This window comes from Staurois parvus, unplaced genomic scaffold (genome assembly GCF_062004578.1).
Source record: "Staurois parvus isolate SC_StPar_1 unplaced genomic scaffold, SC_StPar_1.0 ptg000500l, whole genome shotgun sequence".
NCBI classification, from domain to species: Eukaryota; Metazoa; Chordata; class Amphibia; order Anura; family Ranidae; genus Staurois; species Staurois parvus.
In genome coordinates this window covers 231,010-257,919 of record NW_028318296.1, presented here as the reverse complement: position 1 = coordinate 257,919, position 26,910 = coordinate 231,010, and the positions used below count along the sequence as shown (strand labels likewise).

The window sequence follows — 26,910 nt, the reverse complement described above, 5'->3', positions numbered from 1 at the left end:
ATCCACCGGGAAAGGAACACAATAACATACAGCACTAAGTAATGTTTAAAACAATATACACTGCTCAAAAAATTAAAGGAACACTTTTTAATCAGAGTATAGTATCAAGTCAGTGACACTCCTGGGATATTGATCTGGTCAGTTAAGTAGCAGAGGGGGTTGTAAGTCAGTTTCAGCTGCTTTGGTGTTAATGAAATTAACAAGAGGTGCACTAGATGAGCAACAATGAGACAACCCCCAAAACAGGAATGGTTTTACAGGTGAAAGCCACTGATATTTTTACCCTACTCATCTTTTCTGTTTTTTCACTAGTTTTGTATATGGCTATGGTCAGTGTCACTACTGGTAGCATGAGGTGATACCTGGACCCTACAGAGGTTGCACAGGCAGTCCTTCTCCAGGATGGCACATCAATACATGCCATTGCCAGAAGGTTTGCTGTGTCTCCCAGCACAGTCTCAAGATCTTGGAGGAGATTCCAGGAGTTAGGCACTCTAGGAGAGCTGGACAGGGTTGTAGAAGGTCCTTAACCAATCAGTAGGACCGGTATCTATTTCTTTGTGCAAGGAGGAACAGGATGAGCACTGCCAGAGCCCTAAACAATTATCTCCAGCAGGCCACTGGTGTGAATGTCTCCTGCATGTTCAATATTGTGCTTAATCTGGCCATATATTATACAATTTTCTTGTTCAATTTCCTTTAGATTTGTCTTCAGCTATGTAGTGCAAGGGCCTACCTAATTGCATACAAACTGAAAGTGTTTAGGTTTGACCTCATATTATATGGTTTTGGAAAATTTTACAAAAAAAATTGAATAATGTATGGCCAGCCTTAGGCATCCATGGGCTGTCAATTGATGTCAGTACCTCTATTGTCTAGAAGAGGTTGCCAACATTGGGAAAGGTGGAAGGGTTACATATCAACTGCATGTCCATTACGTGGGCAGATTATTGGTTGCTTTCTCCATGTACACCTGGATTTTAGGGGTCCTGTGAATCCCTAATTGTAGGATATTGTAAATATATATATGTGTATGTGTGTATTCTCACGTTATTGACCAGGCCAGAATATGACTGGGCTAGATGTATTTTACACAACAAAAGGATAGCCAAGGACTGTTTGCTATGTTAAGTTTATGCAACATCACCTTGGCACTTGGGGGCCAACATGTTACATTTCAAAGGAGGTAATTTGCAAACTTGCAAGGGTGATAAAATGCAGATTGCTCAGTCAGACCTGAGAGGACTTGGCCAGAATCTACTATCTAATAACATGAAAAGGGGTATTAAGTATGGTAAACAGCATTCTTCAAAGGGTAACTTGTTTATCTAATTAATAGTAAAAGAATGTAGTTTAGGCAATATCTGGACAACTTTGATTAGACTGCAGCTGTCCAAGCCCAAAAGGCATGCTGGACAGTGTAGTATCTCCATGTTTGATATGAAGTATCTTAAATGGGACTCTGAGGGCTGTTGTTTGTTCGTTGTACAAGTATTCATTTGGATTTCTGTCACCTGTTGCAAATATTTTTATCCGAATAAATGCATCTCTCTGGAAAAGAACTGTTGGACTAGTTGCTGAGGGAAAATACATTTATAAATAAATCCTCCACATTAATATAAGACAACACTAACCATTTCACTGTGCATGCAGGTGTGAGCAGTAAGAAAGTAACAAACAAAACTCAAGAACATGAACAAAGTAGGACTCTAATTTCTTAATTTTTAAAAAATTTGTAGTCTATCATTTTTGAAGGATAAAAATCCTAGATTGTGTGGCCATACTCACCTTCAATGAGGAGCTGTCTCCAGCACTACGTTTCCTTTGCCCACTACATGCCACCAGTCTTCCACATCGTTCAGTGCACTTCCTGTGAGCCCATTCGGTTATGAGAAGGAGGAGGGCGAAGGAAGTGATTTGCCCCAAGTACAATACAACATATATTGGGGTGGTGGCCTTGTGTGGAGAGACTCCCTTATTCAGACCTCAATCAGAGCTGGACCCAGAGATCCTGACAGCTTCTGGACTTAATAAAACTATCTGTTCCCTGTGTTTTTCCTGTGATCTTAGTACCTGGCAGATGCATTAAGGGCCCTTTCCCTCTGATCAGTTTTTGAAGCACTTTTGGGGTTTAAAAAGAGAAAGAAAAATGTATCCCTTTAAATCCTATAGATCTCTTAAAACAAGAGGCGCACTGCCCTTTGAATAGGCCTGCATGCTGCATCTTTGCATTATAAGTCAATATGAAGGCATCAAAAAGTGATTCAAAAACTGATTATTGTAAAAGGGTCCTAACTTCCTTTTCTGACTCAGATGTTTTGGAGAGAGATGCAAAGTAAGCAGTGATGTTATATATCATTTGTTACAATAAAAGGAAAGCTGCATGATAATGACTAATTGTGGTAATGGCAGGGTTGCTAATAAGAGGTACAGCTGACCCAGCTGTATTGGGCCCAGGACCATCAGTTCAACAGGGTGGTCCGGGCTCTTGATAAGCAGGAGGGCTGGCTTTACTGCCTTACTGCTAAAACCAATCCCACTGTGGCTCCCCCTGCAGCACAATCAGCTTCTCCTCTTCTCCCCCCATCAGCTTTCAGATGGTCCCGGGAGCCACAGGGGATCAGTTCTTGGAGCCAGAGGGGCAGCTACATACCCTAAGCAACCGTCCTTCATATCCTACCTGATTTCAGAGGTGAGTGAACTGGGGCAGGGATGGCTGAGAGATTTTACCTAGTGCCACCATCCCTCCCCCTCCTAAATCATTGAGCCTTGTGAGCCTGTACACCTTGCATGCCAGTTCACTGCCCTCTGCCCGGACCTGTTATTCTACCAGCTACCCCCTTCCTGTACTCTGCCACTGTATGCTTGCTACCCTGCCAACTACCCTTTCCTTTACCACAGCATTGTGTGCCTGCTATCCAACCAACTACCCTTCCCTGTAACCTGCCACTGTATGCCTGCTACCCTACCAACTACCCTTCCCTGTAACCTGCCACTGTATGCCTGCTACCCTACCAACTACCCTTCCTGTAACCTGCCACTGTGTGCCTGCTATCCAGCCAACTACCCTTCCTGTAACCTGCCACTGTGTGCCTGCTACCCTACCAACTACCCTTCCCTGTAACCTGTCACTGTGTGCCTGCTGTCCTGCCAACTACCCCCTCTTTGTACCCTGCAACTGTGTGCCTGTTATCCTACCACCTACCCCTTACCTGTACTCTTCGCTCTTCAGTAAGCATTTGATAGGCAGTGACCTTTAACCCCTTCATCTCACACTAGTGCACTTAAAACTGAACAATGCATGTCGTTGTGAGATGCTTGCAAAGCAGCACCAATCACTTGAATGGGTCGTGTGGACCGGGGGTATAATACTTGCCACAGCCAAGAAGCAAAGCAGTCATGGCATGTGTACATCCCCAGTGAATGCCTCTGCAGCTAAAGGTGTAGTGGTTGGGGAGCAGTAAAAGTGCAGCTCAATTGTGAGGTTTTTCCACCCTACAACCTCACTCGTGAACAAGCCCTAAGTGCTCATTCACACAGGTACTCTGGCTGTGTGAATGAGTGGTTTGTCTATGCAGCTGAAGATGCCTGTTACTCTATGGGCATGCACACAGCCACAGGTCCTACGTTTAATAGGTATACAGGGGTGGGTGAGCGTCACCAAATGCACACTGTTCAAGGCTGTATACCTGCACCCACACGCCTGTCACATTAGGAGCTGTGGCTGTGTTCATACATGTGCTGCGTCCCCATTGTGTAACATAGGCTGCCTGCACACAGCCCCTGCCCCATAAACAAACTACTGACCCATACTGTACAGGCCACAGCACCTATGTGAATTATCCCCAACACCTCATTTACACTGAGCTTTATTTATTACCTCAATACTATGTTATCCTTTAGATTCAGCAGGATTTTTGTATTAGTTATATTGTATTTGTGTCCGCTAATAATGATTTTAGTGTACTTTTAGTGAAAATATTTGTGTTGATATTTTTGGGGGGATCCAGTCAGACAGGCTGTACAAGGTCCAGCTGCAGCCCTGGGGGTGAGATTGTATTTTATTTTGCATTTTATAAACAAATAGGCGAGTCAATAGAAGTCATCTTGTTTAACACACTTCATGTAGTGAACTTTTAGCCCACAAGAATCTGTGTCTGCCATGAAAGGGCCATGAAAGGGCCAATTGTGTTTTGGGTTTTTTTCGCCTCCCAGACAAAATCACTTACAAAACTTCACATCCCCGAGACAGATAAAGCTGTGGAAATAATGCAAATCCACCCATATGATGTCACTGTGCGGATACAGCAAGTCTTCAAAGCTGATCACTTGTAACCTTTTCTTCCCGGTTGGGTCTGGATCCTCTTCATTCAGGAGACGTCTAATGCCTGGAAAGGAACACAATAACACAGCAGCAGAAAGTGATGTTTAAAAACAATATTTAGTCACAAAGATGAACATATTATCATCCTAATATTGTTCTAATACTGAAGAAGGCCAATAAAATCTGCTCTGACTCAGCTTCCAATGTATGCTCACAGGGAGGAGGAGATCACTGGTCAATGGCAGCTATTTACTTACGGGAGCATTCACACTTGTAAATGAGCCCTGTCTGCAATCAGCTGCAAGAACCCCAGCGGGGAATAGCAGGGATGTGCAATTCCTATCGCCTGACCCCCGGGACATGTAGTTCTGGGCGCCGGGCAGGTAGGGTGTTTTTGTCTTTAGCCGTGCTGCGGGCAAGCAGCAGGGCTCACCTATCAGGTGGAAGCGCTGCCACCCGATTGCTTCCACACAGCCCACAGTGTCACCCTCCCCCCCCCCCCCGCCAGCTATATGTCCCAGGCTTTGCTTGCCCATCTGTGGGCCCAGGACTGGCTCAATGTGTGCCGGCAGGATGTGGTATAGGGGAGGAAGGAGAGCAGACATATCTGCTCCCCTCCCCTTCTCCTGACCCGGAAGTGATGTGATGTCCCTTCTGGGTCCCTGTTTGACACATTCCTGGTCATTGACGCCCGGAAAGAATGTAATGTGCAATGCCTTACATTCAGTGGGATACAGGGGAGACATTTCAAAAAAAGAGAACCTGTCACCAAAAAATCATCATATAGGGAGCTTTTTTTAAAAAAAGTTAAGTAAAAAAATTGTTGCCATTTCACGAGTGCACGCAGATTTAAGGTTTGACATAGACAGGCTCCAGTGATGGCTACGAGGATATAGGAGGATTTAGAGCACAGCGGCATACCTACTACAGATATGAACTGAGTCACACTTTGTTGGAGGAACCCAGGTTGCCCCTTCTTTAGCTGCTCTCCTCTTTCATGGTGGAACTACACCTTGTGGATCTATACTCTATTATAATTTTTGGGATTTCTGTCATTAGCCGGATTCCATGTCCTGACACACCTACTGTCATCAGCACTACCACAGAAGGGTCTTATCGGGGAGTGTGTCCATCTGCACGGGACAGGGGGACTTTAGGGATTTTGAAAGGGGTGGAGGGTTAGCCCATGTTGACCTGGCTTTGGGCAGGAGGGACCTGTAGGGTTGCCCTGGGAGGAGGAGGGGAGGGTGGGACTGTGTGGGACATTGTTGGGGGGTTGGTTGATGGTAGGGGGCTGGGGGGAGGGATGGATGGGGTATGTGCATTGTTTTGAATATATGATCTGTTTTATTGTTACGCCCATAATACATTTATGCTGCTTATTAGCCTTTGAGGTGCTCTATCCTTTTCTGGGGTTTATGTTTAGAGTCTGAGGTGGCATACCAGGAAAGGCTGGATAGCTCTCCAAGAATAAAAAATCCCTTCTGAGCACTTGTACATAGTTCTAGGAAGTTACCATCAGCTCAACAGTTCCTTGGGCATCCCATGTATCCCTCATCCCCATCCAAGTTTAAATCCCATATTAAAATGCAAAAAAAAAACCAAGTTCAAGGTCTGTTTACTGTCTCTGGAGTGCAAGGCTAGAAGGAAATGCGTGTTGCCTGGCTGTGCAGGACTATAGGGGGACCCAAATCTTCTGCAACTCCTAAGGGGGTAGTGCTACACTACCAACTACCACCTCCTTGTAACCCTCTACTGTGTGCCTGCTATCCTGCCAACTACACCCCTCTGTACCCTGCCATTGTGTGCCTGTTATCTTACCAACTACTGTTCCCTAAACCTGCCACTTTGTGCCGGCTATCCTCCCAATTACCCATTCCCTTTATCCTTCCACTGTGTGCCTGATATCCTTCCAACTACCCTTTCCTGTAGCCTTCCATTGTGTGCCTGGTGTTCCCCCAACTACCCCTTACCATTCCCCTTTGCTCCTCAGAGAGTATTTGACAGGCAGAGAGGAGGCATTGTATTGCACTAGCGCGCTGCAACCATATGCAATGCATGCAGTTGTGGGGCACTTGCAAAGCAGCGCTATTCACTTGAATGGGTCACATTCAACAAGGAGTATAATTACTGCCAAGGCCACGAAGCAAAGCATCAGAGTCGTGTCATGTGACCATCCCCAGTAGATGCCTCTGCAGCTAAAGGGAGTAGTGGTTGGGTGTGGGTAAATGTGCAGCTCAACTATGAGGTTTTACCACCCCAAACCTCATGTGTGAATAAGCTCTAAGAACTCCTAAGGTGCTCTGTCTGTGTAAATGAGTGGTTTGTTTATGCGGCTGCAGCTGCCTGCCTCTATGGGGACACCTGCTATTCACCAACAGTCACAGGTATTAGACAGGTGTGCAGGTGTGGGTGAGGGGCCCCGAATGTACACTGTCTGTGTTTAGGGCCACACACCTGTACCCACACACCTGTCAGATTAGGACCTGAGGCATACCTCTGAACCTTTTGAGATGGGAAGGAGGAACACCTATTAGCTAAAGTATGTAGGTATAGGATGCCCCCCCCCCCCACCACCAAAGAACAACCAAAATAAATTCCCCAGCTCTTGACAATCGCAGCGATACCAAATATGTGTATGTTATTTGTAGTTTGTACCTGTAGTATAGCCCAGAAACAATAGTGCGCATTTGTCGTTTTTTTTTTACCTAAAACAAACTGACACCTACGTATTTATCTTTTTTTTTTTGTTAAAAACATTTTTTTTGCCCTCTATGCCAGGAGTTAGAGAGATACAATATATCTCTCTCCTCCATTCATAGAAAGAAAAAAAAAAAACAAGGGGGCCAGGCTGTACAGTGACTGATCACTGTGATAGCCAATCGGAGGCTATCACAGCTATCATGTGACCCGGAATTGGGAGTCCTGGGTCCCAATCGTTAGGAGACAAATTAGGCCGTGGAGCCAGTAGAGAGAGAAAGGGTGGAGAAGGTTGCTGATGGTCTGGCCTATGACGCTGCAAGCCGAACACCCTGACAGCAGGAAAGAGAGAAAGCACAGCTTCAGGCCTGAACCGGAGGGGCCGAGGACTGTTCCTGTTCTGCGGGTGAGATGGACCGCCGCACCCTGCTAATCCAAAGTAAATCGGGTGAGAGAAACCCAATGTACCTCACAGACATTTTTTTGAACGCAGCAAACTTGCATTCAGGGAGTAGATTTTATCAATGTTTCAAACGTCAAACGCTTGTAAACGTGGCTAACTGCATTTATAAGCATTTGCGGTTAGAAGCGTTTTTAACTGTTCCATAACCAAATGCTGTCCAGAGCCTTTTTTCATCATCAGAAATGCATGCAAAGCTTTTTCCATGTTTTCAAATGAGCCCGGTACACCAGCGCAGTCAGTTCCAGGTTTTGCGTGAAGGAAAAAATGGTAGAACGTGCCGCATTATGCTCATGATGGGATCCATAGTGAATACAACCAGAAAAGACAGGTCATCTCAACACATACTGCTCTCTCTGCAGTATGTCCGCAGTCCCTGGTCATCCCCTGTACTATGTCTGCAGTCTCTGGTCATCCCCTGTACTGTGTCCGCAGTCTCTGGTCATCTCCTGTACTGTGTCCGCAGTCTCTGGTCATCTCCTGTACTGTCTCCGCAGTCTCTGGTCATCTCCTGTACTGTGTCCGCAGTCTCTGGCCATCTCCTGTGCTATGTCTGCAGTCTCTGGTCATCTCCTGTGCTATGTCCGCAGTCTCTGGTCATCTCCTGTACTATGTCTGCAGTCTCTGGTCATCTCCTGTACTGTGTCCGCAGTCTCTGGTCATCTCCTGTACTGTGTCCGCAGTCTCTGGTCATCTCCTGTACTGTGTCCGCAGTCTCTGGTCATCTCCTGTACTGTGTCCGCAGTCTCTGGTCATCTCCTGTACTGTGTCCGCAGTCTCTGGTCATCTCCTGTACTGTGTCTGCAGTCTCTGGTCATCTTCTGTACAATGTCCGCAGTCTCTGGTCATCTTCTGTACTATGTCCGCAGTCTCTGGTCATCTTGTGTACTATGTCTGAAGTCTCTGGTTATCTCCTGTACTGTGTCCGCAGTCTCTGGTCATCTCCTGTACTATGTCCGCAGTCTCTGGTCATCTCCTGTACTACGTCCGCAGTCTCTGGTCATGTCCTGTACTATGTGCGCAGTCTCTGGTCATCTCCTGTATGGTGTCTGCAGTCTCTGGTCATCTCGTGTACGGTGTCTGCAGTCTATAGTCATCTCCTGTATTATGTCTGCAGTCCATTGGTTCAGAATATTTTTTTCTTGTTTTCCTCCTCTAAAATCTGGGTGCGTCTTATGAAGCGAAAAATATGGTATATATTGTACATGACATAGGCCTGACCAAGGTGTTCATTATCTCAACAGTTGCTGGCTTTAATGACGTTCTTTAAGATAGGCTCAGTGAGACAAAATTATACATTTTTGTGTGCAGAAAAGAAAATGTAAAGGAAGGTTCGGAATGTAGACACCCTAAGCTATCTGCTGAGAGGTATATTGAGTCCATGGAAGATTTCTTTTTTTTACACAAGTTTCTGGAAAATGAAAAACATTTTTTTTTCTTTTTTTACTCAAAGTTGTCATTTAAATGATTTATTTCTCGCACAAGCCATGGGTATATGTGGAATTACACCCCAATATAAATTCTGCTACTTCTACCGAGTATGGGGATACCACATGTGTGAGACGTTTTGGGAGCCTAGCCGCATACTGGAGTCTGAAATCCAATGACCACTTTGAAACACGGAAAGTGCATAACTTCCTCATTTCTCTTTCTCACTACCTTTCACAGTTTCGGAGGTCCTGAAATGTCAGGATAGCACCAAACCCCCCCAAATGGTCTACTTTTGGAAAGTAGACACTCCAAGGAATTTAAAAAGAGGCCTGGTGAGTATTTTGCAGATCTCATTTTTTCTCACAAGGTTTTGAAATATAAAAAAAGAAAAGAAAAAATATATTTTTGGTTTTTTTTCTTCATTTTCCAAAAACTTGTGGCAACAGACAAGATATGAAAAATAAGCTGATAGGTAGTCAGGAAGTGTAATGAGGAAATAAAGCCCTTTTAAAAGCCTGAAGGTGCTTATTGGATTTTGGGGTCCTGTACTTGGCTAGACTGCCAAAACGTCTCTCACATGTGGTACCCCCATACTCAGGAGAAGTAGCAGAATGTATTTTGGGGAGTAATTCCACATACACCCATGACATGTGTGAGCAGTAAATCATTTAAGTGACAATTTTGTGTAAAAAAAAATGTTTTTTTTGTAATTTGTCTAAAACTTGTGCTAAAAAAATAATTGATTCAACATGCCTCTCAGCAAATAGTTTGGGGTGTCTACTTTCCAAAAAGGGGTCGCTTTGGGGGTGGGGAATTTTATGCCCAGCATAAGAAGTTTATGCCACACATCATTCACTCTTCTAACCACCTGAAGATCAAGCCTTTTCTGACACTTTTTGGTCACATGAAAAAAATCTGTTTTTTTTGCTAGGAAATTAATTTGAAACCCCAAACATTATATATTTTTTAAAGCAGACATCCTAGTGAATAAAATGGTGGGTGCTACAATTTTTTATGTCATATAATACTCACGCAGTGATTTTTGAAAAGCAAATAAAAAAAACACACTTTTTTTACTTTTAATACACAAAAACACAACATATTGGCCAATTATTTGGTAACATATAAAAGATGGTATGCCAAGTAAACAGATACCAAACATGACATGATTTAAAGCTGCACATGCCCCGTGCAATGGTGACAAACTGCATACATTTTTAATATCCATAGGCAACATTTTAAAAGCCTCTACAAGCTACCATTTTAGATTTACAGAGGCGGTCTAGTGTTAGAATTACTGCTCTTGATCTGACATTCACGGCGATACCTCATATGCATGGTGGAACCACTGTTTACATACTGGCACAGGGTCAATGCTCGCACACACAGGTGTGCGTACATGGGGGAGGGGGGGTTGCGAGTTTTTTTTTTTTAAGTTATTTTGATTTTTTAAATTATTTTTGCACTGTTCCTTTCATTTTTTTTAGCACTTTTAATGCTATCACAGGGAATGCAAATATCCCCTATAACTTCAATGGGCATTGTCATATATTCTTTTTTGAGAAATCTGGGGTCTATCAGACTCTGGATATCTCCTCTGCCCTTACATTATCTAGTCAAACCAAGATCGGTGTGATCAGATGCTTTCCCAATTTACAAATGGTGCTGTTTATATCCTGCAAAACTGAAGTGATGAAATGCTCGAGGCTTCCCTTTTCTTATACTGTAGAGATGGTTGGCTCCATTTTGGTTCCCAATCAGCTCTATGATCAGCTGGCAGAAACACTGGCTGCATTCTCAGGTTCCCCCGCTGGCACGGGACTGCCCAAGAAAACCGTGGAAGGTAGCGGGGGAGGGGGTCTATCATCTCCCACTGCTTGTAAAAGCAATCCTGCAGCTAATTAGCCACTAGGATTGCTTTTACATGAAAGCCGATCGCTGGCTGAAAAATACGATGCCAGGATGATGCCTGCAGCTGTAGGCATCATTCTGGTATAACCAGTACGTATAACCATTAAAATCCAGGGATGTACCAGTACATTGCCGATCCTTGTTGGGATGCTATGTTTTTTTTTTTTTGGATGCAGCCTGTGGACTGAATGAAAAAATGAAAAGAAATCTCTACTAGTGTGTGGTATGCCCACCATTAGGATACACTGCCCTGCATCCACCCACTTCTAATGGTGGACACACATTAGGTCACAGGGTGCCACCTGCACCAGTTCTAAGATTGTACAAATGTCTAAATAGTGGCACGCTTGAATAAAAATTGTCCACATATAAGTGGTACCCCATAATAAAAAAGGATGTCACCAAGTCCCAAACTATCTTGCCACTTCTCCCCATGTAGTCTGGGCATCCGGGGGGCTCCACGTGACTATCTTTTCCCTCGTAAATCCAAATCTTATATGTATAGCCTGTTGCCCTCTCACAGGTCTTCTACATCTTGACCCCATATCTGGCACGCTTGCTGGGGATAAATTGTTTGAATGCAAGGTGGCCAGAAAAATTAATGAGGGACTCATCAACGCAGATTTGTTTGCTGGGGAATATAGACATCTGCAAATTTTTGTTTAAGGTGATTTGCGAGGGGCTGAATTTTGTGGAGCCGGTCAAATTCAGGGTCACCCCGAGGACAACAGAGTGTATTGTCTTTGAAATGCATAAAACACATTATACTCTCATTTCTATGCCTGGCCATGGCTGCAGAGAACACGGGCATTTGATGATTCAGGTCTGTGGACTAATACAACCACGATTCATTTTTTTTTAGTAATGCCTCTCTGCTCTCTCTGTAGTATGTCCGCAGTCTCTGGTCATCTCCTGTACTATGTCCGTAGTCCCTGGTCATCTCCTGTACTATGTCCGCAGTCTCTGGTCATCTCCTGTACTGTGTCCGCAGTCTCTGGTCATCCCCTGTACTGTGTCCGCAGTCTCTGGTCATCTCCTGTACTGTGTCCGCAGTCTCTGGTCATCTCCTGTACTGTGTCCGCAGTGTCTGGTCATCTCCTGTACTATGTCCGTAGTCTCTGGTCATCTCCTGTACTACCTCCGCAGTCTCTGGTTATCTCCTGTGCTATGTGCGCAGTCTCTGGTCATCTCCTGTACGGTGTCTGCAGTCTCTGGTCATCTCCTGTACGGTGTCTGCAGTCTATAGTCATCTCCTGTATTATGTCTGCAGTCCATTGGTTCAGAATATTTTTTTTCTTGTTTTCCTCCTCTAAAATCTAGGTGCGTCTTATGAAGCGAAAAATATGGTATATATTGTACATGACATAGGCCTGACCAAGGTGTTCATTATCTCAACAGTTGCTGGCTTTAATGAAGTTCTTTAAGATAGAGATAGACAAAATTATACATTTTTGTGTGCAGAAAAGCAAATGTAAAGGAAGGTTCGGAATGTAGACACCCTAAGCTATCTGCTGAGAGGTATATTGAGTCCATGGAAGATTTATTTTTTTTACACAAGTTTCTCGAAAATGAAAAACATTTTTTTTCTTTTTTTACTCAAAGTTGTCATTTAAATGATTTATTTCTCGCACAAGCCATGGGTATATGTGGAATTACACCCCAATATAAATTCTGCTACTTCTACCGAGTATGGGGATACCACATGTGTGAGACGTTTTGGGAGCCTAGCCGCATACTGGAGTCTGAAATCCAATGACCACTTTGAAACACGGAAAGTGCGTAACTTCCTCATTTCTCTTTCTAATACAACCGCGATTCATTTTTTTTTAGTAATGCCCATGTTGAGGGTTAGACCCCAAAAAAATTTAAATTTTGAAACCGTAATGAGTTTCCATGTGAATGGTCTGAAAAGGTTTGAATTTGGGTTGGCAGCAATAAATTGTTGTGCATATAAATTGTTTTGATCCACAATCAATGCATACAGATCTTCTGTGAAAATCAGCTCCAAAAATCAAGGGGAGTAGTTAAATTTGCTGTTTCCACCTGAATTCCAGATTGATCAGTGAATGGGGGAAGTACGGGTGCTGCAGAATTTGTGGGCTACCAATTGGGATCTGCAAGCACATTCGGAAGGATAGTGGTGCTCTACGGGCCTGTGTGCGAATTCTTGGTGGTTGCGGGACAATACTTGTGCTCACCTCCGCACCAGCTTGTACTGCACTTATGGGACTCACCACGTCACCAAGTCATACTGCAGTGATGGTATTATTATTATAATACAGGATGTATATAGTGCCACCAGTTTGCTCAGCGCTTTACAATATAACGGGAGACATTACAGCAACAATACAGTTCAATACAAGAGGGTTGGGAGGGCCTGATCCTGGGAGCTTACAATCTAAGAGGTATGTGAAAGACCAGGATGTACTACGCCACTAGTGCTCGCCAGTTCACGAAAAGGTAGCGTGGCACTAGTACTGGCACTCTGCTGCCTTCTCCTGAGTCATCAAAATTTACCGGAAAGTGCTCACAGAGATCAGGCCTAATTCTGCCAACACTGCGGTTTTGTGTGCAATGTATCAAGTGACAGAGACCTACTGACACTGCACTTGTTGGGGAGAAAACTGGGTGCTGGCAGATGCTGGGGTTGATCCCGCTAACGCTGTGTTTTTGGGGACACTATACTAATGTGAACGCTGGTATAGTACTGATCTAATCAAAGATATTGATCCGTTCAGACACTAAACTAGCAATGGAGGTTTATTGTGTATGAGCGTGTTCCTGGCAAACAAGGGGTTAAATGTGATTACTGGTGTACTGACGTGCAATCTGACGCCATCTGGGAGAGGCATGAAAACCACGGGTACGCGAATCACGTATTTATTATATATATGTGATTTTGCACACCCGTGCCACCCTGTAGCAGTATTTCTGCTATATGGTGGTCAGGATGCGGTTACAGAATCGGTTTGTGTTACAGCACTGTGTTACTGTAACTGACAATTGTGCAGTCATGCAATGCTGCACTAAAATTAAATTTACGTCCTTTTTTTCACAAAAATTAAGCTTTCTTTCAGTGGTATTTGATCCCCGGTGTGGTTTTTATTTTTTGCCCTATAAAAAAGAGACCGACAATTTTTGAGAAAAAAAACAATATTTTGGACTTTTTGCTATAAAACATGTCCAGTAATAACATTTAAAAATCAAATTTCATCATAAATTTAGTCCAAAATGTATTCTGCGACATGTCTTTGCTAAGAAAAATCCCAACACGTGTAAATTACCGTATTTTCCAGCTTATAAGACGACTGGGCGTATAAGACGACCCCCTACTTTTCCTGTTAAAATGTAGTGTTTGGGCTATACTCGCCGTATAAGACTACCCCTCTTCCAATGCACACCAGTGGGAAGAATCGTGCCCTATCATTGGTGTCAGTGGGAGGAATAGTGCCCCATCATTGGTATTAGTGGGAGGAATAGTGCCCATCATTGGTGTCAGAGCGTTCCCCATCAGTGGTGTCAGTGGGAGGAATAGTACCCCATCATTGGTGTCAGTGGGAGGAAGAGCACCCCATCATTGGTGTCAGTGGGAGGAATCGTGCCCCATCATTGGTGTCAGTGGGAGGAATCGTGCCCCATCATTGGTATCAGTGGCTGGAATAGTGCCCCATCATTAGTATCAGTGGGGGGAATAGTGCCCCATCTTTGGTGTCAGTGGGAGGAATCGTGCCCCATCATTGGTGTCAGTGGGAGGAATCGTGTCCCAACATTGGTGTCAGTGGGAGAAATAGTGTCCCAACATTGGTGTCAGTGGGAGGAATAGTGTCCCAACATTGGAGTCAGTGGGAGGAATAGTATCCCAACATTGCGCCTGTGTGCCTTTCCTGAGCTACAGTTCTGGCGGCCAATCACCGGTGAGCAGGCGGAGCCGAGCAGCTGCGCGAACATCCATTGGCCGAACCGAATGAAGGAGCAGCCGCGCTTCCTGGACCGGATCGTCGCGGGACCGGAGCCAGGTAAGAGACAGCAGCCCCTGCCCACCCCTGTACTTAGTGTCCCTTCCGTTGGAAGGGGGGGGGTGGCGGCCCCTAAAAAGTGTCAGCATGCCGTATACCGGCGTATAAGACGACCCCCGACTTTTGAGAAGATTTTCAAGGGGTAAAAAGTCGTCTTATACGCCGGAAAATACGGTAATTGATTTACATGAAAGTTATAGTGCGCACAAATGGCAGTATAGATACTGGATTTTTTTTTTTTTTTTAAACATAATAGCGGTGATCAGCGACTTATGGTGGCAATCAGCAACTTATGGCAGGACTGCGGTGGACATTCTGACACTTGGGGGAAACTGACTTGGGGTCACTGACATCCCTAGTGACACCAATACAGTGATCAGTGCAAAAAAAAGCCCCCACTGACACTGTACTAATGGCACTGGGGAGGAAGGGGTTAACATTTGAAGGCAATCAAAGGGTTAACTGTGTGAGGGGAGTGTTTTACTAGGGGGCGGGGGTGTACTTCACTGTTACACACTGATCTGGAAGGCTGTGCCTAGCAATCCAAAATAGTGTGCTGAAAACTGACAGGGAGGAGAACTCCATTGAAAACAATGCAGCCTTCCTCCCCGTCAGTGTTTGCTGGCAATTGTCGGACTCCGGCAGGTAATCACCGACTGGGACCCGGCGATTGACATCCGCGGCCATGATCGGTGCCATGAGTAGGATGGTCGCGTGCACCCCCTACCCCAAAATGTAGGATCCTGTTTATATACATGATCCTGCACACAGGGGCCGCCTTGTAGCAGTATATGTACTGCGGGCGTCCCCTAGTGGTTAAAAATGAACTTACATTAACAAAGGAAACTGCAATTTCTATTAACAGCAGGGCCACGGCTCCCACTTCACTTCCTAGTACAGCTGTCAATCAAGTTACCCAGCAGAACGAGGCCTGGGTGTGCTGCCTGCTCGCAGTATATACAGTTGTGGCCAAAATTATTCAACCCCCAATGCTGTAAAGGGGTTTAGGGACTATAGTGTACATTTGGAATTGTATTCAGAATCAAATCCTACAAGGACGTTGTAACTACCCAAATGCAACTAAAATGACATCAATTGTTTATGTAATACAGTAGTAAATGGTTCTTATGTGGTTTCTTCATTGCCACAATTATTCAACCCCTTAAAGACTACCACTCTGAAGAACAGAGGTTCATACAGGTGCTTTCCATCAGGTATTGAAAACACCTGTGGATGTCACCGAGCAGCAATCAAGCATAATAAGCACCAATTAGGCAGCTTTAAAATGACTGTGATACTCAGCTCCTTCTAGACATTTACTGGTGTGGTTACAAACATGGTGAAGGCAAGAGAATGGTCCAGGAAGACAAGAGAAGAGGTGATTTCTCTTCACAGGAAGGGCAATGGCTATAAGAAGATTGCAAAGATGTTAAACATACCAAGAGACACCTTAGGAAGCATCATTCGCAAATTCAAGGCAAAGGGCACTGTTGAAACGCTACCTGGTCGTGGCAGAAAGAAGATGCTGACTTCGACTGCTGTGCGCTACCTGAAGCGTAGAGTGGAGAGAAGTCCCCGTGTGACTGCTGAGGAACTGAGAAAAGATTTGTCAGATGTGGGTACAGAAGTTTCAGCCCAGACAATAAGACGCACACTGCGTAATGAAGGCCTCCGTGCCAGAACTCCCAGGCGTACCCCCTTGCTGTCTCCAAAGAATAAGAAGAGTCGACTGCAGTATGCCAAAAGCCATGTGGACAAACCACAAAAGTTGTGGGATAGTGTTCTGTGGACTGATGAAACAAAATTAGAACTGTTTGGGCCCATGGATCAACGCTATGTTTGGAGGAGGAAGAACAAGGCCTATGATGAAAAGAACACCTTGCCTACTGTGAAGCATGGTGGAGGGTCAATCATGCTTTGGGGCTGTTTTGCTTCTGCAGGTACAGGGAAGCTTCAGCGTGTGCAAGGTACCATGAATTCTCTTCAGTACCAGGAGATATTGGATGGAAACGTGATGCAGTCCGTCACACACCTGAGGCTTGGGAGACGTTGGACCTTTCAACAGGACAATGATCCCAAGCATACCTCCAAGTCCACTAGAGCATGGTTGCAGAGGAAAGGCTGGAACATTTTGGAGTGGCCATCGCAGTCACCAGACTTAAATCCGATTGAGAACCTCTGGTGGGACTTAAAGAAAGCAGTTGCAGTGCGCAAGCCTAAGAATGTGACTGAACTGGAGGCCTTTGCCCATGAAGAATGGGCGAAGATACCCGTAGATCGCTGCAAGACACTTGTGTCAAGCTATGCTTCACGTTTAAAAGCTGTTATAACTGTAAAAGGATGCTGTACTAAGTACTAAGATTGAATGTCACTTGGGGGTTGAATAAAACTGATAATGCTGTGAGCACAGAAAAGACATTTGTGGTTATTTCATTATAACTGTTATGTTATATTTGTCTGACCTACAAGTGCCTCTTTAATGTAAATGTAAGCAAGATGACTGAATGATCAAAAGCAATGTCAAACTGGCCAAAACACTCAATTTCAGTGGGGGTTGAATAATTTTGGCCACAACTGTATGGTGGTAGTTGGAGCTGGGAGAATTTGGAGTACGTGTGGATAATGTTACAATCTCTGGTGCAAATGCTTGTCTGAGCTAGGCGCAGGTAGTTCTTAAGGAAACTACTACCAGAATGGTGTCATTACCAGTATTTTGAATTCATGTGAATGTCCCCCACAAACTTATATGTCCTAACAGATGTATCATTTGTGCAGATTGTGCAGCTGTAAACATATATATTAAAAGAAAACACTTACACGGCTCATATATCATGATATCCTCTTCCATTCCATCTATTTCAGAGAGGAGCTCTTTTCTCTTGTCATTATTGACGGTGTCAGGTAGTTTTTCCAGAGAGTTGGTATGGAAAGCTGGGAATTGCAGAAGGTTTCAAGAAAATTCACACTTTTGCCAGAACCTTTGCACATCTATGTACACATCACATCTACAGTCTATAGTTCAAAATCTTTATAACTAAAGCCCAACTCCAAGAAAAATGACATTTAAATAGTATGTAGCACCCTCCTAGATAGGAGCTAGGATAAGAAGAGTACAGTTGGTTCCCCTGCTTGATAGGAGAACTGTTAGGGGAATTTACTTAGGCTTTCTGCTTAAGAGAGAGCTGCAATTGTTTAGTAATGCCTGCTCAGCGTGTTCAAGTGCTGCTAGTTCTGCCTCTGGCTTCCTCTGTATCCAAGCAATCTAGGAAGGTTCTGGATGTATAGGTGGAACTCATGCAGAACACAGCACGGACATTCTGACACTGGGGGGGGAACTGACTTGGGGTCACTGACATCCCCAGTGACACCAATACAGTGATCAGTGCAAAAAAAAATGGCACTGGGGAGGAAAGGGTTCACATTAAAAGGCAATCAAAGGGTTAACTGTGTGAGGGGAGTGTTTTACTAGGGGGCAGGGGTGTGTGCTTCACTGTTACACACTGTTCCAGATTGCTGAGTTCAGTTTCCCGGAACAGTGTGCTGAAAACTGACAAGGAGGAGAGCTCCATTGAAAACAATGCAGCTGTGCTCCCTGTAAGTGTTTGCCGGCAATTGCCAGGTTCCGGCGGGTAATATTGGCCAGGACCCGGTGATTGACACCCGCGGCCGTGATCGGTGCTGCGGGTAGGACAGCCCCCTACTTAGTAAACAGGATGACATTTATAAACGTGATCCTGCGCACAGGGGCCACTTTGCCGCAGTATATGTACTGTGGGTGGTCCCCTAGTGGGTAAATACTGTAAATTATTGTGTATGTTGATATACATTGGGTCATAGTTGCTGACCTTGACCAGAGTTATTATCAAGTCAATTGCTATTCTGTTATTCTTGACTCAGTTACCCTGCAATTCAATATAAACGTCACATTGGTTTATACTACTCTGTGTGTGAGTCCATTTTGCAGGTGTGAATTATCTGGGTTAGCGGAGTACATTGGTGTCAGCAGAGGGTGGACTCCAACAGGGGGTTCAGATTGCCAGGGATCCCGAACTTATTACTCAAGCAATGCTCATGGGGGTAGTGCTACATTCGAAATCAGGAACAGTCCCTTGAAATCAGGGAGTTGGGAGCTATTAAGAAAAAATGAGGGGGGTGTATCAGCGCAAACACTGCTGGAAGTCCTGGGTACTCTTAGTATGGGGTAATTGTGGTGGTTATGGCTGTTATATGAAGAGTGTGGGGATCCGTGTAGCACTGAGGGCAAGGCTTCCAAATAGACTGTAGCAGACTCTGTAGGTGAGAGAAGGAGAGAAGCGCCTCTAAGTGCAATATTTCTGTTTATTAAAGTATATATGTAGGAAAACTCTCATAGATAAGGTAATTGTAAGCATGAAAACCGTGGTTAACAGTAAGGTGGTATCCAGGGTGAAGAGCCGTCATCTATTTGCAGTATGGAGAGGTCAGCTTGCTACTGGAGAAGCGTTGTGGCTGGAGGGGAACAGCGGTGAGGCCGGTTGGCGTGCACGTCCTCCCTCAGAGCCAGGTGGAGCGTAGCGGCGGCATGGCCGTGATGACGTCAGGTACCCAAGGTGCACTGTGATGCGTTTCGGAGCATGCGCTGGCCGTGGAAGGCGGAAGTGCGCTCCTTTTTCAAGCAGCTCTCCATACCGCAAATAGATGACGGCTCTTCACCCTGGATACCACCTTACTGTTAACCACGGTTTTCATGCTTACAATTACCTTATCTATGTGAGTGTTCCTACATATATACTTTAATAAAGAGACATATTACAGTTGGGAGCTATGCCTGAGGTTGTGTCCGTACCCATAACATAACATAGGCTGCCTGCACACAGCTCTAGCCACAAAAACAATTGATTCACACTGGACAGGCTACAGCGCCCATGTGAATGAACCCCAAGATCTCAGTTACACACAGAGCTTTTGTTTTTACTTCAATACAGTTTTATATTTTAGATTTAGCAGGAATTTCATAAGTTATGTTGTGTTTGTGTTTACTAATAATCTTTTAGGTATATTTTTAGTAAAATTATGAGTTTGATATTTTTTAGTAGATGCCCCGTGATTTCTAACAGCAGCCCTGGGAGGTGAAAAGGTATTTTAATTTGCATTTTATAAATATATAGTGGAGTTGATAGAAGTCATCACACATACTGTGGTACGCTTCATGTTGTGCACTTGTAGCCCACAGGACTTCATTCACCATGGAAAGGCCGATTGTGTTTGTATCCCAGACAAAATCTCTTATGAGACCGAAATCTTTTAGCTCAGACAAGAATTTTCCAAAACTGAATTTTGTCAAACTCTTATTCATGGTTGGGGCTGGATTCTCTTCCGCCAGGATGATAACGTATCCACCTGGAAAGAAACACAATAACATACAGCACTAAGTTATGTTTAAAACAATATACACTGCTCAAAAAAATGAAAGGAACACTTTTTAATCAGAGTATAGCATCAAGTCAGTGACACTCCTGGGATATTGATCTGGTCAGTTAAGTAGCAGAGGGGGTTGTAAATCAGTTTCAGCTGCTTTGGTATTAATGACCCCCAAAACAGGAATGGTTTTAGAGGTGGAGGCCACTGACATTTTTTCCCTACTCTTCTTTTCTGTTTTTCAATAGTTTTGCATTTGGCTAGGGTCAGTGTCACTACTGGTAGCATGAGGCGATACATGGACCTTACAGAGGTTGCACAGGCAGCCCAACTCCTCCAGGATGGCACATCAATACGTGTCATTGCCAGAAGGTTTGCTGTGTCTCCCAACACAGTCCCAAGAGCATGTAGGAGATTCCAAGAGTCAGGCACTCTAGGAGAGCTGGACAGGGTTGTAGAAAGTCCTTAACCCATCAGCAGGACCGGTATCTGCTTCTTTGTGCAAGGAGGAACAGGATGAGCACTGCCAGAACCCTAAAAAATGATCTCCAGCAAGTCACTGGTGTGAATGTCTCTGACCAAACAATCAGAAACAGACCATGAGGGTGGCCTGAGGGCCCGATGTCCTCTAGTGGGTCCTGTGCTCACTGCCCGGCACCATAGAGCTTGACTGGCATTTGCCACTCAATACCAGAATTGTCTAGTTTTTTTTTGGTGGTATCTACTCACCGCCGGGTATTTTACTTTTTGCCTTATAAACAAAAAAAGAGCAAAAAATTTGAAAAAAAAAAGTTTCTTTGTTTCCATTATAAAATTTTGCAAACAGGTAATTTTTCTCCTTCACTGATGTGCATTGATGAGGCTGCACTGATAGGCAGCACTGATGGGCACAGATAGGTAGCACGGATAGACAGCACTGATGAGCTGGCACTGATAGTGGGCACTGATAGTCGGCACCTTCTGGCGGCACTGCTGGGTGGCACTGACTGGCGGCACTGCTGGGCACTGACTGGCGACACTGCTGGGCACAGGTGGGTGGCACTGCTGGGCACAAGAGGGTGGCACTGGTGGGTGGCACTGCTGGTCACCGATCATCAGGGCACTGATCATCAGTGCCCTAATGATCGGTGCCGATCCCTGCTCTGACAACTGCTGGTTCTCAACAGTACTTTCCCCACGCTTTGACAGCGTGAGGAAAGTGCAGCCGAGAACCGGCAATTGCATTTCCCGGTGATCAGCGTGTCATTGGACACGGCTGATCATGTGGAAAAAAAGGCCGCTGTGATTGGATTTTTACCAGATCGCATGATCAGCTGTGTCCATAGGACACAGCAATCACGGAGATTGCCGGGTGCGCACCCCTGGGGGCATGCAGGAGAATGCATTCTTGGAGGACGTCATATGACACCCTCCCAGAATTGGCCGGCCACAGTGCAGCCGTCATTTGGCTATCTGCGGTCGGCCACTAGTTAATATAAGACAACACTAACCATTTCACTGTGCATGCAGGTGTGCGCAGTAACAAAGTAACAAACAAAACTGAAGAACATGAACAAACTAGGACTCTAATTTCTTAATTTTTTAAAAAATTTGTTGTCTATCATTTTAGAAGGATAAAAATCCTAGATTGTGTGGCCATACTCACCTTCAATCAGGAGCTGTCTCCAGCACTACTTTTCCTTTGCCCACTACATGCCACCAGTCTTCAACATCGTTCAGTGCACTTCCTGTGAGCCCATTCGGTTATGAGAAGGAGGAGGGCGAAGGAAGTGATTTGCCCCAAGGACAATACAACATATATTGGGGTGGTGGCCTTGTGTGGAGAGACTCCCTTATTCAGACCTCAATCAGAGCTGGACCCAGAGATCCTGACAGCATCTGGACTTAATAAAACTATCTGTTCCCTGTGTTTTTCCTGTGATCTTAGTACCTGGCAGATGCATTAAGGGCCCTTTCCCTCTGATCAGTTTTTGAAGCACTTTTGGGGTTTAAAAAGCGAAAGAAAAATGTATCCCTTTAAATCCTACAGATCTCTTAAAACAAGAGGCGCACTGCCCTTTGAATAGGCCTGCATGCTGCATCTTTGGTGCGGTATTTCAAAAGCACTTTGCATTATAAGTCAATATGAAGGCATCAAAAGTGATTCAAAAACTGATTATTGTAAAAGGGTTCTAACTTCCTTTTCTGACTCAGATGTTTTGGAGAGAGATGCAAAGTAAGCAGTGATGTTATATATCATTTGTTACAATAAAAGGAAAGCTGCATGATAATGACTAATTGTGGTAATGGCAGGGTTGCTAATAAGGGGTACAGCTGGCCCAGCTGTATTGGGCCCAGGACCATCAGTTCAGCAGGGTGGTCCGGGCACTTGATGAGCAGGAGGGCTGGCTGGATCAGTTCTTGGAGACAGAGGGGCAGCTACAAACCCTAAGCAACCGTCCTTCGTATCCTACCTGATTTCAGAGGTGAGTGAACTGGGGCAGGGATGGCTGAGACAGATTTTACCTAGTGCCACCATCCCTCCCCCTCCTGAATCATTGAGCCTTGTGAGCCTGTACACCTTGCATGCCAGTTCACTGCCCTCTGCCCGGACCTGTTATTCTACCAGCTACCCCCTTCCTGTACTCTGCCACTGTATGCCTGCTACCCTACCAACTACCCTTTCCTTTACCACAGCATTGTGTGCCTGCTATCCAGCCAACTACCCTTCCCTCTAACTTGCCACTGTGTGCCTGCTACCCTACCAACTACCCTTTCCTGTAACCTGCCACTGTGTGCCTGCTGTCCTGCCAACTACCCCCTCTTTGTACCCTGCAACTGTGTGCCTGTTATCCTACCACCTACCCCTTACCTGTACTCTTCGCTCTTCAGTAAGCATTTGATAGGCAGTGACCTTTAACCCCTTCATCTCACACTAGTGCACTTAAAACTGAACAATGCATGTCGTTGTGAGATGCTTGCAAAGCAGCACCAATCACTTGAATGGGTCGTGTGGACCGGGGGTATAATACTTGCCACAGCCATGAAGCAAAGCAGTCATGGCATGTGTACATCCCCAGTGAAAGCCTCTGCAGCTAAAGGTGTAGTGGTTGGGGAGCAGTAAAAGTGCAGCTCAATTGTGAGGTTTTTCCACCCCACAACCTCACTTGTGAACAAGCCCTAAGTGCTCATTCACACAGGTACTCTGGCTGTGTGAATGAGTGGTTTGTCTATGCAGCTGAAGATGCCTGTTACTCTATGGGCATGCACACAGCCACAGGTCCTACGTTTAATAGGTATACAGGGGTGGGTGAGCGTCACCAAATGCACACTGTTCAAGGCTGTATACCTGCACCCACACGCCTGTCACATTAGGAGCTGTGGCTGTGTTCATACATGTGCTGCGTCCCCATTGTGTAACATAGGCTGCCTGCACACAGCCCCTGCCCCATAAACTACTGACCCATACTGTACAGGCCACAGCACCTATGTGAATTATCCCCAACACCTCATTTACACTGAGCTTTATTTATTACCTCAATACAATGTTATCCTTTAGATTCAGCAGGATTTTTGTATTAGTTATATTGTATTTGTGTCCGCTAATAATGATTTTAGTGTATTTTTAGTGAAAATATTTGTGTTGATATTTTTGGGGGGATCAAGTCAGACAGGCTGTACAAGGTCCAGCTGCAGCCCTGGGGGGTGAGATTGTATTTTATTTTGCATTTTATAAACAAATAGGCGAGTCAATAGAAGTCATCTTGTTTAACACACACTTCATGTAGTGAACTTTTAGCCCACAAGAATCTGTGTCTGCCATGAAAGGGCCATGAAAGGGCCAATTGTGTTTGTTTGTTTTTTTCGCCTCCCAGATAAAATCACTTACAACATTGCAATTCCATCACTCTGATGACACTGCGCAGATACTGCAATTCTTCAAACCTGTCCATTAGTAACATTTTCTTCCCGGTTGGGTCTGGATCCTCTTCTTTCAGGAGACGTCTAATGTCTGGAAAGGAACACAATAACACAGCAGAAAGTGATGTTTAAAAACAATATTTAGTCACAAAGATGAACATATTATCATCCTAATATTGTTCTAATACTGAAGAAGGCCAATAAAATCTGCTCTGACTCAGCTTCCAATGTATGCTCACAGGGAGGAGGAGATCACTGGTCAATGGCAGCTATTTACTTACAGGAGCATTCACACTTGCAAATGACCCCTGTCTGCAATCAGCTGCAAGAACCCCAGCGGCAGGGGCGAACTGACCATTTGGAAACTCTGGCACTGTCCGAGGGCCTGGGGTCAGTAGGGGGCCCCATGAGATGCCCCTGGAACCTTTTTCATAGGCTTTTTTGAGTTTGGGCAAGGACACAGGGGCCCCATGATCCCCTATTACCTGGGGGCCCTATGAGTTGTCAGTCCGCCCCTGCCCAGCGGGGAATAGTAGGGATGTGCAATTCCTATCGCCTGACGCCTGGGAGATGTAGTTCTGGGCGCCGGGCAGGTAGGGTTTTTTAGCCTTCAGCCATGCTGCGGGCAAGCAGCAGGGCTCACTTGTCAGGTGAAAGCGCTGCCACCCGATTGCTTCCACACAGCCCACAGTGTCACCCTCGAAGGCCCCCCCCCCCCCCCGCCAGCTATATGTCCCAGGCTTCGCTTGCCCATCTGTGGGCCCGGGACTGGCTCAATGTGTGCCGGCAGGATGTGGTATAAGGGAGGAAGGAGAGCAGACATATCTGCTCCCCTCCCCTTCTCCTGACCCGGAAGTGATGTGATGTCCCTTCTGGGTCCCTGTGACACATTCCTGGTCATTGACGCCCAGAAAGAATGTAATGTGCAATGCCTTACATTCAGTGGAATACAGGGGAGACATTTAAAAAAAAAAGAACCTGCCACCAAAAAATCATCACATAGGGGGCTTTTTTAAAAAAAAGTTAAGTAAAAAAATTGTTGCCATTTCACGAGTGCACGCAGATTTAAGGTTTGACATAGACAGGCTCCAGTGATGGCTACGAGGATATAGGAGGATTTAGAGCACAGCGGCATACCTACTACAGATATGAACTGAGTCACACTTTGTTGGAGGAACCCAGGTTGCCCCTTCTTTAGCTGCTCTCCTCTTTCATGGTGGAACTACACCTTGTGGATCTATACTCTATTATACTTTTTGGGATTTCTGTCATTAGCCGGATTCCATGTCCTGACACACCTACTGTCATCAGCACTACCACAGAAGGGTCTTATCGGGGAGTGTGTCCATCTGCACGGGACAGGGGGACTTTAGGGATTTTGAATGGTGTGGAGGGTTAGCCCATGTTGACCTTGCTTCGGGGAGGAGGGGGGACCTGTAGGGTTGCTGGGGTTGCCCTGGGGGGGGGGGGTGGGACTGTGTGGGACATTGTTGGGGGGGAGGGGTTGGTTGATGGTAGGGGGCTGGGGGGAGGGATGGATGGGGTACGTGCATTGTTTTGCATATATGATCTGTTTTATTGTTACGTCCATAATACATTTATGCTGCTTATTAGCCTTTGAGGTGCTCTATCCTTTTCTGGGGTTTTTTGTTTAGAGTCTGAGGTGGCAAACCAGGAAAGGCTGGATAGCTCTCCAAGAAGAAACAAACCCTTCTGAGCACTTGTACATAGTTATAGGAAGTTACCATCAGCTCAACAGTTCATTGGGCGTCCCACGCATCCCTCATCCCCATCCAAGTTTAAATCCTATATTAAAATGCAAAAAAAAACCCCAAGTTCAAGGTCTGTTTACTGTCTCTGGAGTGCAAGGATAGAAGGAAATGCGTGTTGCCTGGCTGTGCAGGACTATAGGGGGACCCAAATCTTCAGCAGCTCCTAAGGGGGTAGTGCTACACTACCAACTACTACCTCCTTGTAACCCTCTACTGTGTGCCTGCTATCCTGCCAACTGCACCCCTCTGTACCCTGCCATTGTGTGCCTGTTATCTTACCAACTACTGTTCCCTAAACCTGCCACTTTGTGCCTGCTATCCTCCCAATTACCCATTCCCTTTATCCTTCCACTGTGTGCCTGATATCCTTCCAACTACCCTTTCCTGTAGCCTTCCATTGTGTGCCTGGTGTTCCCCCAACTACCCCTTACCATCCCCCTTTGCTCCTCAGAGAGTATATGACAGGCAGAGAGGAGGCATTGTATTGCACTAGCGCGCTGCAACCATATGCAATGCATGCAGTTGTGGGGCACTTGCAAAGCAGAGCTATTCACTTGAATGGGTCACATTCAACAAGGAGTATAATTACTGCCAAGGCCACGAAGCAAAGCATCACAGTCGTGTCATGTGACCATCCCCAGTAGATGCCTCTGTAGCTAAAGGGAGTAGTGGTTGGGTGTGGGTAAATGTGCAGCTCAACTGTGAGGTTTTACCACCCCCAACCCTCATGTGTGAATAAGCTCTAAGAACTCCTAAGGTGCTCTGTCTGTGTAAATGAGTGGTTTGTTTATGCGGCTGCAGCTGCCTGCCTCTATGGGGACACCTGCTATTCACCAACAGCCACAGGTGTTAGTTAGACAGGAGTGCAGGTGTGGTTGAGGGGCCCCGAATGCACACTGTCTGTGTTTAGGGCCACACACCTGTACCCACACACCTGTAAGATTAGGACCTGAGGCATACCTCTCAACCTTTTGAGATGGGAATGAGGGACACCTATTA

The 26,910-nt window shown here is 45.4% G+C and overlaps 1 protein-coding gene across 2 annotated transcripts in view; it reads right to left on the bottom strand.

The window, feature by feature from the left end:
• LOC149452041 (uncharacterized) overlaps window positions 1-26,910 on the bottom strand; it is an 860,283-nt gene that overhangs the window by 700,248 nt on the left and 133,125 nt on the right. The window contains exons 5-6 of one of the 2 annotated variants that reach the window (XM_089689852.1): window positions 24,108-24,230; window positions 4,230-4,388 (exon numbers count right to left, since the gene is read on the bottom strand). In XM_089689852.1, coding sequence (XP_089545978.1) covers window positions 4,230-4,388; window positions 24,108-24,230 — 282 coding nt within the window. Of the gene's footprint in view, window positions 1-4,229; window positions 4,389-17,659; window positions 17,774-24,107; window positions 24,231-26,910 lie in introns of both variants that reach the window. The other variant, XM_089689853.1, reaches the window with a different exon arrangement.